General features: G+C 36.0%; 1 protein-coding gene across 3 annotated transcripts in view; it reads right to left on the reverse strand.

Moving 5' to 3' along the window:
* The window catches only part of LOC143668109 (uncharacterized), a 115527-nt gene that overhangs the window by 42755 nt on the left and 59264 nt on the right, over nt 1–13508 (reverse strand). For 2 of the 3 annotated variants that reach the window (XM_077142705.1, XM_077142707.1), the window contains exons 1-3: nt 5958–6069; nt 5761–5863; nt 2642–2978 (exon numbers count right to left, since the gene is read on the reverse strand). In XM_077142705.1, coding sequence (XP_076998820.1) covers nt 2642–2755 — 114 coding nt within the window. In that variant the 5' untranslated portion in view covers nt 2756–2978; nt 5761–5863; nt 5958–6069. Of the gene's footprint in view, nt 1–2641; nt 2979–5760; nt 5864–5957; nt 6070–13508 lie in introns of those variants that run through there. The other variant, XM_077142706.1, reaches the window with a different exon arrangement.

The raw sequence follows: 13508 nt of genomic DNA on the forward strand, positions 1-13508 counted from the left end.
TGACCTAGGAAAATAAATATGAAACGGGTTTTAGATATTTGTGTCTTCTTGCTGGCACATACTAGAGGCAAAATAATTCATAGCTCACAATTCTATTAGAATATTTCTGAGATATGACATTCCTGTCTTAATTACTATTACGGTACATATGTTTTGCCAAAGTTAAATGGAGCTGCTACCTATAGAGTCCCATTCAACTCCCAGCAGTCCACAATTTGGGCTGGTATGCAGAGCAATTCAGCTGCAAAGGGAGAATGAAAACACTGTTTTCATTTATCATTCATTTTCATCATGGATTTTTGTCACAATTTTTCTAATTTAATCTTACACTTACAACAAGGAGAAAAAACAGGGTGCCGTAATTAGTTGGCTATTTACAACGCTGATGTAAATGCCAAAACAAAACGAAATTTTGTCACTATAAAGGTCACAGGTATTTTGAGAGGGACTTTCTGTTGTACCATCCTTGTAAGTTTTAAATGGTTACAAATCATAGATATTTTAGCGATATCAATATTAGCTCTAAGAACTCAAATGATCTATTGCTGAATTAATAATAATTGGTATTTTATATAGATGAGCTAGTCATATAAATTTATCAGCACTCTGCACAGGAGGGAGATGTGTGGCCTCTCTCTGTCCTTCTCTCAGGGCATGTTCATGTAACTGTTGATAATTTACCCAAAACAGGTAGGAAACCTTGGATATAAGAACAATAACAACAACAACAAAAAGGAGCAATCTATTTTTGTTCACAATCCAAAGTTACCCCTATCATTCTACCTGGGAAAGAAAATCACCTTCAGTTCATATTTATATTTGCATTTAAATACAATTATTAGCAATGAGCTGCTGAAATAGAGCCCTTTAAGACAGGACAGCTTCCTAGGAATCAGCTATTTGTCTGTTGATAGAGGGAAGTACTCTCTTCTAAGGAGGGTTTGGGACCAGTACATCCAGCAAATTCTCAATCCTCTGGGTGGATAAATGGAAGTTATTTTCAGTTCTGAATCAAAGACTAGAAAGTTGCATTTTGTTTTTTTTAAGTCAATGAAAAACTGAACCTCTTAAGTTTCAACTGAGGGACAGAAAGGAGAGTTTAAGATCTTCCACTAAATTTATCTGGAAGATAATTATAAAAGTGATTGCCTCTAAAAGGAAGGATTGTGGGGCAATGCGACGGTGGCTTTAGTGTCAGAACTCTTGCCTGCCATGCTGCAGACCCAGGTTAGATTCCCGATGCCTGCCCCTGCGTGGGGTAGGGGTTGGGGGGGGCGGAGGAGATTTGTGTAGGTAGGTTGGGTGGGTGGGTTTAGGAGTTTGTTACTGCAAACTTTGAATTTTGTACTATATATATATAATTGCTTAAAAAATAATTTTATATATATTTTTAAATAATTTTTTAATGTATAAATGAGGATGAACTGGAAATATCTTTAATCTTCATATAAATTTACTCTCACATATCAGTGTTAACTGGTGTTACAGCAATTATAATAGTTTCTGTTTAAGAAGATACTGCAGAAACAGATTGTACATTAATATATTACATGGGTTTTTGTTTTTGCTTTTTCTTGTTGAGCACATCACAGCTTTTCCTAATGTCCTCTGGTTCCTGAGATATGTATGTGTGTGTCCTCTACTAGGTAACTGTAACAGAATTTTCTGCTCCGTTAACGTCGTTTCAGTTTCACTTCTTTGGGGGATATGAGGTATGCATGTCCATAAGCCAACAAGAAGAAGAAAGGAAATGCTGAAGGACAGAGTGGTATATTTAAATGGAGCTCTAGGGAATAATGGAAATCAAAACAGACAGCTTTAAAGAGCTTGAAGTTGTATTTCTGGCTGTAATAGTTTTCTAAAATAAGAATTAATTTGCACTTTTTCATCTATTAAATGAAATTTTCATCATTTTATTTGCTTGGTTATCACAAAACTCCTGGCATTTCCCCCTTCCACAGCCTCTTCCACAGCCCGTGTCTCCCTTACTTGTATTTAAATGATCCACTTTCTAATACCTCAGGGTAATAGTATGTTAAAATATGAGTGAGCTGAGAGCACTACTTACTAATCAAGGCTGATCCTAGATTTTTATTCTTCTCACGCAGAATTTCAATTTTTTAAAGCCTCTAAATTTCAATACCAAACAAATTCTAGAAAAGGTAGAAATAGACTGAAATTGATTCTAGTCTTACAATTTCCCAGCAAAGTGTGCATAAATCAGACTGTATTTATATGGTTCCAAAGAGCCAGGCAAAAAAAAAAAAAGAAGAAGAAGAAGAAGGAAAAATGTAATCTGCGTTATTTGATGTCAAATAATTATTTTGACTGAATTCTAATGAGGTTTTATTTGCGAGTCTTTTTGTTTGTTTTTAAGTAAATTAATTCAGATTAGTTTAGGAAGTCCAAATTTGTATACACATATAAAATTTTTGAGAACTATTTGACATGTTATAATCTTGACCACATCTTCCTTCAATATTTCTTCCAGGAAAACCAAAATATCTCAGTTTATAAACTTCTCAATTTGGAGCATTGTGGGAAAACACAATGTGCTTCCTATTTTATGGAATTTTGTACAATTAGCTACATTGTCCCTTTTCTCCCAATTTCATCTTGTGTCCTGGAATTGAACACTTACCTCCCATTTACTCCATGAATCTGGAGTGTGCACCTTAGGCTTCTGGGACAGATTTGCTCCTGAGGCAAATGGCATGCCATTTTGCTGGCTTCTTGCTTTCCTTCCTTGAGGCATTAAGAGTTCCGTCTTCTCTCCTTGGCTTCTCTGTTCCTTCTGAGTTCACCCGAAGAGTAGAGAAGATTTGTTTGTTGTTTGAGGGTTAGCATGAACTGTACAGTGGTCCTTTACTCTTCCTTTCTCCTCTCCTCAAATTCTATGCCCTTTCATCCTTTGTCCAGGCCCAGACATTATTTGGTAGCTGGTTTTCCTCCTCTGATTAATGCCTGAGGTAAAGCAGCTGGGTTTTAAAGATAAAAACCGGAGAACAGAGATATCAAACAGACACAATAAATTACATGAGAAAGACACATAGTCCCTTTCTCTAAGAATAGCCTTGTTGTTAACTCATTTTATGCTGAACACTCAGATTTATTTTCCATTGTCTATTTGAACAAACCAATTCAGACAAACCACCTCATGCACAGAAAAATAAAGCTACAGGAAGGAAATTCTTTAGTTCAACCTTTTTTTTCTAAAGTAATATAATGTGAAACTGGCTAATTGAAGGCTTCCTCTTTTCAGTAACTGCTAAAATTACACTATAATAAAAAGGAAGTATTTGGGGGCAAAATAAAAAGTATGGGACAAAGACACATTGGAAGAAAAGACACTATGAACACCAAGGAAAGAGGGAAGCAAAGTAAGGTGAGTTAAAAGCAGGAAGAAAATGTAATATATAGTTAGATGAAATATATGTATTAGACATATAGAGGAGGTACACAATAAGTCAGAGTTGAATGGCTCCATCCACTGAACAGGAGAAAACCAATGATTCAAAAGGATAAGGCAAGTGGCAGCTGTCACTGCCAGTTCTATCTTTCCTCTCAAGAGCAGTGCTCCAGAAGACGCAATATAGGACAGATATCCTCTGGGGTGAAGATGAAGTTCCTAGTAGTGCTTTACTTCCTTGGGTACCCCTCAAGGTAAAGTTGTATCACTAATGTACACGTAGCAAGAACTGACCTCACTCCTCTACCTGGAGGACATAAAATTACAAAATGGTAAAAAGAGAGCGTCAATGTATGCTCCACATAAGGGTTAAGTGCATGTGTTTTACTGTCAGACAGCCTTGGCTCAGACACTGCCTGATTGCCATGCACTATTTTGTAGTCTAGGACCTTAGTATTCTATGCATGATCCTCAAGCCAGCAATGTCAAAACCCCCATCTGGGAGTTGGTTAAAAATGCAGAAGCTCAGGCCCCACCCCAGACCTAAGGAACTATAATTTGCATTTTACCAGGATACTATACGGTACATAAAAGTTTGTACAACTTTTGTATATAATGGTTGTACATAAAAGGTTGAGAAACACTTGTTTAGGGCGTGTTACTTAATCCAAGCATGTCCCAGTTTCCTCATTTTTAAAATGGATGTACTAGTACCTACATCTTAGAGTTGAGGGAACTAAATGAGAAATGCATAGCAAATGCCCAATAACTATTAATAAAGACAAGTCATAAAATATGGTTCAGGATTCTGAAATTGAATTCTGTGCCCTGATGTACACACAATTAAATGTAACTAAAGTAGAGTTTAATTCTAAATGCTAACTAACTTTTATGCCTATGTCCCCAAATGAAATAGTCATTTAAAAAATGAGTAGTTTCACAACGGCTGCCAATACTAATTGCTTGGCTGTGCAAGTCACTTTACATGTCTGGAAACTGGTTTGCTTATCTCAGTATAAGGGCAGTTCAGCTAAGGTCTTTTTTAATTTCAAAATTTGATTTTTAAAGATTTTCTATTAAAACTAACGCTCATTCATGGTTAATTTTTAAATGTTACAACAGAGATGTAATGATTATATAATTCTTAGCCTTTCTAACTAATGAATATTTTAACTTGGAGGGAAGAGAAAGGAAAAAGAAATGAAGGGTGACCAGAATAAGAAGCAAAACTTAAAGGAGGAACTGAGAAGAGTCTGTGGGTCTCTGATTTCTTTCCTATAAATATAAGGGCTCTAAGGCGGCTTCCAGTTAAATATGCTAGGCCAAAGGTTCTTAAATATCACTGTGCAAAAAATCAGCCTGGCCTTTTGTTAAAAATACTATTCCTGGTGCCCCACCTCTTGAGATTCTGATTTGGGAAGTCTCATGGATGAAGCCCTAGAATTTGTATTTATAGTACCCCAGGTAATCATGAGGTAGGAAAACAGCAATTTGAGAAACACTAGGTGCTAGATGATTTATCTGATATCAAACTCAGCTTGATTCTACTATGTTAGAGTATATAATATGAACATAACTTTCCCACAAATAAACACTCATAAGTATTCCATATTGTTGTACATAAATAGAAGTACTGTCATTTGGGAAACATGAATATGAGTTTCAACTTTGATGTAAGTTTTGTATTGGGCATAATAAGTGGCAGTTAGGCAAATAATTTAATGTCTATATTTTACTTTGTCCTTAACTATAAAATAGGAGTGACTTAAAAGTTTCTTATAAGGATCACATGAAATAGATATTTCAGAAGCTCTATAGCAAAACACAATGTCGGTCATAATAGTTCTTCAGCTCCATGATTCAAGTTTATAAATTTCTTGAAAACAGGAATGCATCTTTTAAATATCTTTAAATGGAGGGCTATTGTTTCTGCCCACCTAGCATTCCTTCCCCACTTATTTTGTGACAGCACCCTGATTTTCCTGTGGGAAACCTCTCTTCCATTCTCAATCTATGTGATCAGGTGGTCAAGCCTGGGTCCAGCAATCAGAGCGCTCCGTTCCTCCTGGCCACTGTGATTGGTTCAGAAACTTTTAAGAGACTCAAGCGCAGCCAATGGGAGCTAGCTCCAGAACTGCTGAAATCATTAGGAAAGAGATCTTTTTACGCTGAAGTCGGTAAACTTAAAATATATAAACCTGCAGCTGCCAAAGAGTGGTATCTGCATCATGAAAGAAACATGTCTGAGAATGAAGCCAACATAAAATAAAACAGAACCAAGATTGTAGAAGAGGAAGACATGTTTGGTGACATTGTTTGGGACCCTGAATTAATCACGACTGAAACCACACCTAGACTTCTCCATTGCAAGAAACTCCCGTCCTCATTCTTTCTGTCTCTGATGGCAATTCCCATGCAGTTGAAGGTCTCCACAAATAGTGATTAATCTGTTAACTAATGAAAAAAATTTTCATCACAGAGAACAGATCAAGGAGGTTATTCAAATTCATCATTGAAATGTTTTGGTGCCTTATTCAGAAATACTTACATGATATATCCATGTATGTAATAGGAACCAGTTTTTCGTTGTCGTTGCTGTTGTTGTTTTTCTTTAATCAGTAGAACAACCAAAAACATCTTGTATAATTACTAGACATTAAAAGTAGGCAAATAAATTATCTTTAACTACCATTCTTCTCTGCCTAATTCACCAAATAATCCCTATACTTGTTACCAAAAAACACTCAGCTTGAAGGATAAATCACTGTCTGATTGTCTGGTTGCAGCTTAAAACCCAAGCTCTCTCCTTTCTTGCTACTTGTTGTTTTTAAGATCTGAAAAGCAGGCAACTTAACCTCAGCTTCTGCATCTGCAGAAGTTGACTAGAATAAGGAATCAATCCACTAAGCAGGTTTTCCTCTTTGTTCATAAAGGTTTTTAAAAATGTAAAGGGTGGCTTCAAGTGAACAATTCTTTACCCTTTTAACATGCTGCCATCATGTGGCTGCTTTGATCAATCACATGTCTCAAAGTCAACAATATTAGAGTAACCCCTTACTCAGCAAGGTGCTAAGGAGGAAGCCCCAGAGAAAATGGAGGTTAGATACATTCTTACAATTCCAGTGCAAAGTAGAGTAAAAATATGGGTATAAATACTAAGGTAGAATAGGATAGGATCCTAAAGAGAAAGAGAAAGTGCAGAGAAGACTCACAGAGGGAATTGATAGTCTTTAGATTCCAGTCTATTTTTAAAACCTTGTCTTTAATTTTAACAAAAATATTTCATAAAATTTGTCACTATTTGCTTATAATATTAATTCCTTGCAACATCTCAGCAATTATTTCCATTTTAATTCTTAAGTGCTTGAGACTAATAGAAAATTTGTCCTCAAAAGCAAGGCTCTTTACTTATAGTTTGGTATAATAAAAATATCTTAAACTTATAGAACTTTAAACAGTTTACTCCTTTTGAGTCCTGTGAAGTAGGTAAGGCATGTGGATTAGGAAAGAGTCTATTGAAAATTTCTGATGCTAGTACATGTCTTTACTATATTTTGCCTTACACAGATGTGCTAAAAAATGTGGCTTAATTTTGTTTGATTGGGTCCATATGAAAGTACTCATGGATTTTGAGTATTTGCATATGATCTTCTGTATTCAAAGGAAAATTATTAAAATTAAGTTCTATTATACTACTAATTGGCATTGTCAAAGAATTTCCAGAATAAATTTTACACGTAAATGGAGAGAATTGAAGAAGTTGTACTTTTTAAAATGACATACATACATACATACACAAAAAGATTTTTAGTGCTGGGTACTGGTTAGGTACTTATCAAATTCTGCCTATTTTGACACCTAGATCGTGCCTGCAAATTTTTCTTTTAAAAAGCATGATACCTAATTTCCTGAAGCAATAAAATGCAATGTCATCAAATATCCTGATGAATGTAAAAGATACAGAATTATATGAGCACGCAATCACATAAAATAGAGAAAATCAAGATGGCCTCAGACTCTATACCAAATTTGATTCTAAAAGACAGTAATTCTGAGGAAAATAATGTATGTTGAGAATTTTATACACAGCCAAGTTGTCCATAAAATGAGGGTAGACATTCTTAAGTGTGTAAGACGTTTAAATTATAAAATCCTGAACTCCTCTTTTAAAAAACGATAAAGAAATTCAGCCAAATATGAAATGAATCAACTTAGGAACAAAGAAGCAGTAAAAGGAGTAACAGTAAATATAAAAAATCTTTAAATAACAAAATAAGACTAAATAATGAGAAATGCTTATAAAATGCAAATTAATGGAGTATTATCCCTATAAAAATAACAAACCAGGAAGTAGAAGAACTGTTAAATGTTCTGGCTTCAACTTGCATAGGAATCATATTGTTTCTAATTGAAACTTGTGAAATTGGAAAAAATTGATACCACCTGCTTTAGTGTGTTCCAAATTGTCCTTAATTTTAGGAGGCATCCTTAATTTTAGGAGGCGTGTTTCAGAATTAGTCTTTTGTAAAAATGTTGAAGTTTAGCATTTCTTCAGTTTTACTTTTTCCTTCTGTTAATTCAAACAAAGATTAATTTGCTGTATTTATAATATATAAATATATTTATAATGTATAAATAGAGCATATAAGCCCACTTTTGTACAGCTATTTGTTTATCTATTTCTATATGCTTAGGAGATAGAGTTGGAATGAATGATGTTCACCAGATATTAATAGTATTTATTTCTGGTTGATGAGCTTTTGAGTGATTTTTATGCTTTTTGTTTTGTACTTTCATATAATGCTCATTGTTTTTTAAATGCATGTTTTAATTAAATTATCCTTTAAAGAAAAAAAAACATTACACCCTTGGTTGCATGTTAAGAGGTCCTCTCTGGCCTACCCACAATTGCTACCATTTCAGAATCCTGGCCCCTTCGCAACACCTTCTTCCCAAATCAGAAACCAACACAGTGAATAGAATCTTTTGCAGTCTCCTTTTCTCCTCTTCTAAACATAAATTTTATTAAGATCAGCATCAAGATTAGACAGGGAAAAGGGAATTACATTAACTTTCTTTTAGGCCATGCCTATCTTTGTGACTAGTCCTAATTTAACAGTTCTAATTCTAGAAAAATACAAAAGCAATATATTATTTTATCCAGAAAATGTTAGTTTGTTAAATAATTTTTTAGAAAAAAGTAAATAGATGGAAGGAGACCATATAACTTAATAATCAGAGTAGAGGTTTAAAAATTAGTGTTCTCAGGCATAAATATTGACTTTGGCAGTCATTTCTCCAACTATACTTTTTCCCTATCCCAGCCAAACCCAGATCAGGCTATGTGAAGAGAGGACCAATTATTTTCCTCCTTGGCCCTCAATATTTCAGTACAAGAGAGAAAATAGAATATTAGTCTCAGTGATTCTAAAGAGTCAGATCTTTTAGAGACCATTGCCTAAAGAAAAAGAAAATCAATTGAGAATTGCTGATGACATCTGTCAATCTGTTTGACCATTCAGAATCTAAACACCCTTTCAATTCTGAAGCCTCCCATACTTTTGAGGCAGAACCAGCCTCTGGCTATAGAAGCTGACAAGTCCTGATGCTGACTCCATAACCTCCCCGACAGGTAAATTATGGACACTTGATCCAGATCAGACAGGGCTCAGACTGACCAAATCAGACACTGTGGCTCCAAAAGAGCAGGGATTCCCCCAAATGTATTTTGGAGAAGCCAATAGCAGCAGCATCCAATTTGTGAGAGAGTAGAAACAGCTGTGCGAGCATAAACACCTGGGGTCTATTATCAGCAGTCATCAAGCCAATAAGGAAGCACTCAACAATGGTGATGGCTTCGTGATTCTGCAATATGATTCTGAATACCAATCCTGGCTGAGCAGCCTGGTTACCCACCTGCCAGAGATTCTGGTGCCTCCCCCTCAGTGTTTAAATCAGCCATAGTTTTTGTTGTTTTCAACTCAGAACGCTGACGGACTTAAGAAAATGTGTTTCTTATTTATCTTTTAAACAGTACAGAATTCTCCAATCATCCTGCTTTTTATTCAGTAAACAGATATTAAATGTAGAATTAAAATTATTCATGAATAATTGAAAGAAGACAGAGCTATTAAATAGGGAAGGAAAATAGAGCATGAAATGCAGAAGGGAGAATAACTCCTTAAAAATACCTCCAAAAAATTTTTTTTAATTTAGGATTAAACACCTTCTGTCTTGAAGTCTGACCATTACTTGGCCCTTAGTTTTACATAACTCAAAAACCCTGTGTCAAAATTATCTTTAAGTTAGCTAAATCGAAACACTGAAAAATAATACCAACAGGAGGTGAGCAAAAATGGAAAAACAAATAGCACTAGACAAATGAAAAAACTAGTAAAGCTCACAATAAGAGAATGCAATTAAAAACCACAGTGGGATACTGTTTTTCACTTGCCAAATTGGCAAAACCCAAAAAGTCTGAGAACACACTGTGTTGGAACACGTGTGGGGAAACAAGTCTTTTTATCAGGATTTAGTCCCATGCAGAAAACATCCATAAGCTGCTTTCTGAAGGTCTAAATTTGTTGTTTCTCGCTGACACAATGCAACTGATATAACTCCTTCCATGCATCTTTCCCTCTACCCCAGATTTCACCTTAGGCCTAGGAAAATTTGACAAAGCGGGGAATGGTCTTTTCCAAAGCGCAAGGACAATGAAGAACGCTTGTATGTGTTTAAAGACGAAAAAGAGAGAGAGGGAAATGAGAGAAGGAGAAGAGGGGTCTTGAATCCATGAACATGGATATACATCTGTGACAGTTCTGGCTGACTCCAGAAGCCTGGCAAATATATCTTCCAAACATAGAAAGCTAAGTAAGGCTAAAGAGGACTGCTGCAGAAGATGGCAAGTGGTATGTCAGGGATTGCATCATGTCCCCCACAAAGACACGTTCAAGTCCTAAACCTGGTCCTGTGCATATGAACCCGTTTGTAAATAGATACTTGAAGCTGCCACTGGTTCAGATGAGATCAAACTGAATCAGAGTGGGCCTTAATCCAATACACTGGTACCCTTAAAAACAGACGCGATTTGGATACAGAGGTGTACGAGACAGAGACAGATAGCCATGGGATGGAGGTAGAGATTGAGCTGTGGATTTCCAGAAAGCCACTGCCGGAACATTACAGATTTCAGAGAAAGCATGATCTTGCAAACACCTTAATTTTGAACTTCTACACTCCCAAACACTGAAGCAGTAAATTTTTGTTGTTTAAACCGATCATCCGTGGTACTTTGTTACAGCAGTCTTCGCAAAAAAAAAAACCAGCACAGAAGTGCTTAGATATATGTAATGTGACTAAATCTTTAATGTTTACATATAAAGAATGTATATAAAAGAAACTGGGAGGGAGCCATGGGAGGTCATGACTTGCCTAGAATCACATAACCTGAATGTAATAGAATTAGAATAACCCATATCCCCCAAATCCCAATCCAGTGTCTTTTCCAGTACACACATTCATCATCTTCCTTCACAGAAATAATTTTTTCACATGGTTTCTTCTTCCATATTGAGTCCAAGAAGAAAGATGAACTGTAGTCAAGAAGAATGTGTTTTCCTCTACTCCGGCAGTCATGTACCCAGGTTACCATGGATCTTGATCCTTCAGTTTGGAGGACAACTCCTTAAAACTGACCTCCAGCCCTACAGACTAATGATTAGTGAAGTGAGTCCCTAGCAGAGCTAAAGTTAGCCAAGGCTTCTTTGAGTACAAAGACCAGAAATCCCCTCAACTTTAAGTAAAATGGGAGCCAGAACTGAGTATTGTTCCTGGATCTCACAGAACCCAGGGACAGGAAAGAACTATGGACAATTTCATATGAAATGAAAAGTAAGAAACCAAGTATGTTTCCTATACTCTCTCACTTTCATATATGACAGGGAAAAAATCTCAAAATAATTTATTCAATTACTGCAGTTAAATCTTAAAAAGCCATTATAAGAAAATGGAATGGATAAGACATGGCTCAACCAACAGCTCTTGTAAGAAAGAATCATTTTAGATGAAAATGTTAATATAAATATAGGACATATTAGCAGAAATGTGGGGCCCAGAACAGGAGAATTTATTTTTTTAGTATTATGCATACTATATCTAGAAGCTTATATCCCACTTCCAGACACCATTAAAGAAACATAAAGTAAAAAACATCCAATGGGCTGTGTCAAACCAGGAAACATTTTGAAAACCTAATTTAAGGGAAAGACAACAGAAGGAGGACTTCAAATATTTGATGCACATTTAGATGGGGCTTATTCTGTGTGACTGAGGGGGTGGAACTAGTATGAGTGAGTGGAAGTTGAGGAAATGAAATAGTGTTTGGTGCAGCAGTCGGTGTCACAGCAGGGGTCATGTGCAAGCTATGAAGGGGATCCATGTGCTCTGTCACATGGTGGAAGAGAGCCCTTGCAGCACTAGCCCAATTCAGAAATAATAATAAGACTACGTGTTTTTGAAAATTCAAAATAGCTTTCTCAAATCCCTCTGTGGAAGAAATTTTACAATTCAGATTATGTTCTTTAACAAACAGGGGAGTGTTAAGAGATTTTGGTACTCCTTAGTAATCGTTAGAATGTTAATATTTGGGCATATTTGCAAAATAGCAACTTTTTTTACCCTTTACATTGGTATAGTGGTCGAGTTCACTAAATGCCTTTAAATAAGCTATCTTCATTTCATTCTTTTTTTTTTCTGATTTTTTAATGTTTTTTTATTGTGAAATATAACATATATACAAAAAAGCAATACATTTTCCAAGTACACTTTAACAAGTAGTTATAGAACGGTTTTTAAAGTTTGGTATGGGTTACAGTTCCATGATTTTTCATTTTTTCTTCTAACTGCTCCAAGACAGTGGAGACCAACAGAAATATCAATATAATGATTCAGCAGTCATACTTATTTGTTACATCCTATCTTCTCTGTTACACTCCTCCTTCTCTTTAAAGAACATATATACTTAAAAGCAATACATTTCAGAGTACATTGCCAAAATTAGTTGAGAGGCTACATTGGTGGTCACTCTTATACATGCTTCAGTTAGACATGTATGACTCTTCTGAAAGAGTTTGGTATGGGTTACAATTCCACAATTTTAGGTTTTTATTTCTAACTGCTCTAAGGTACTGGAGGCTAAAAGGAATATCAGTATAATGATTCAGTACACATGCTCATTTGTTAAACCCGACCTTCTCTGAATAAATCCACCATCACATTTGTTCTTTCTCCCACTCTTGAGGGTTATTTGGGCTATTTTCATTCTAACTGTCAATAATATGGGAAAGGCAGATGGAACTAGCTGATGTTCTGGAAAGGCTGGCCCCTCTGCATTTCAGGACTTATCTAGTCCAGGGGCCCATCTGGAGGTTATAGGTTTTGGAGAGCTACCCTAGTGCATGGAATCTTTGTAGAATCTTACATAATACCCTAGGTATTCTTTAGGATTAATAGAAATGGTTTTGGTTGGGGCTTGGTAAGCTATGATAGTAGCAATGTCTAACTGAAGCATGTGTGAGAGTGACCTCCAATGTAGCCTCTCGACTCTATTTGAAGTCTCTCAACCACTGATACCTTATTTGTTACACTTCTTTCCCCCCTTTAGGTCAGGATGGCATTGTTAATCACACAGTGCCATGGCCAGTTTCATCCCTGGGTGTATCTCCCACACCGCCAGGGAGACTTTCATCCCTGGATGACATGTCCCACATAGGGTGGAGGGAAATAGTTTCTCTTGCAGAGTTGGACTTAAAGAGAGAGAGGCCACATGTGAGCAAAAAAAGATGTCCTCTGAAGGTGACTCTTAAGCATACCTATAGGTAGGCTAAGCTTCTCTGCCACACACATAAGCTCCACAAGAGTAAGCCACAAGTTCAAGGGCCTGGCCTATTGATTTGGGTGTCCCCAATGTTTGGCACAATATCTTGGATTCCCCAGGGGTAAAGTTTAATAGTTTCATAATTTTTCTCCCATTCCTCAAAGGACTTTGCCAATATTTTTTTATTATCTGCTTAATATACTTGGCATGTATCCAGGTATT

Source organism: Tamandua tetradactyla, chromosome 24 (genome assembly GCF_023851605.1).
Source record: "Tamandua tetradactyla isolate mTamTet1 chromosome 24, mTamTet1.pri, whole genome shotgun sequence".
Taxonomy (NCBI): domain Eukaryota; kingdom Metazoa; phylum Chordata; class Mammalia; order Pilosa; family Myrmecophagidae; genus Tamandua; species Tamandua tetradactyla.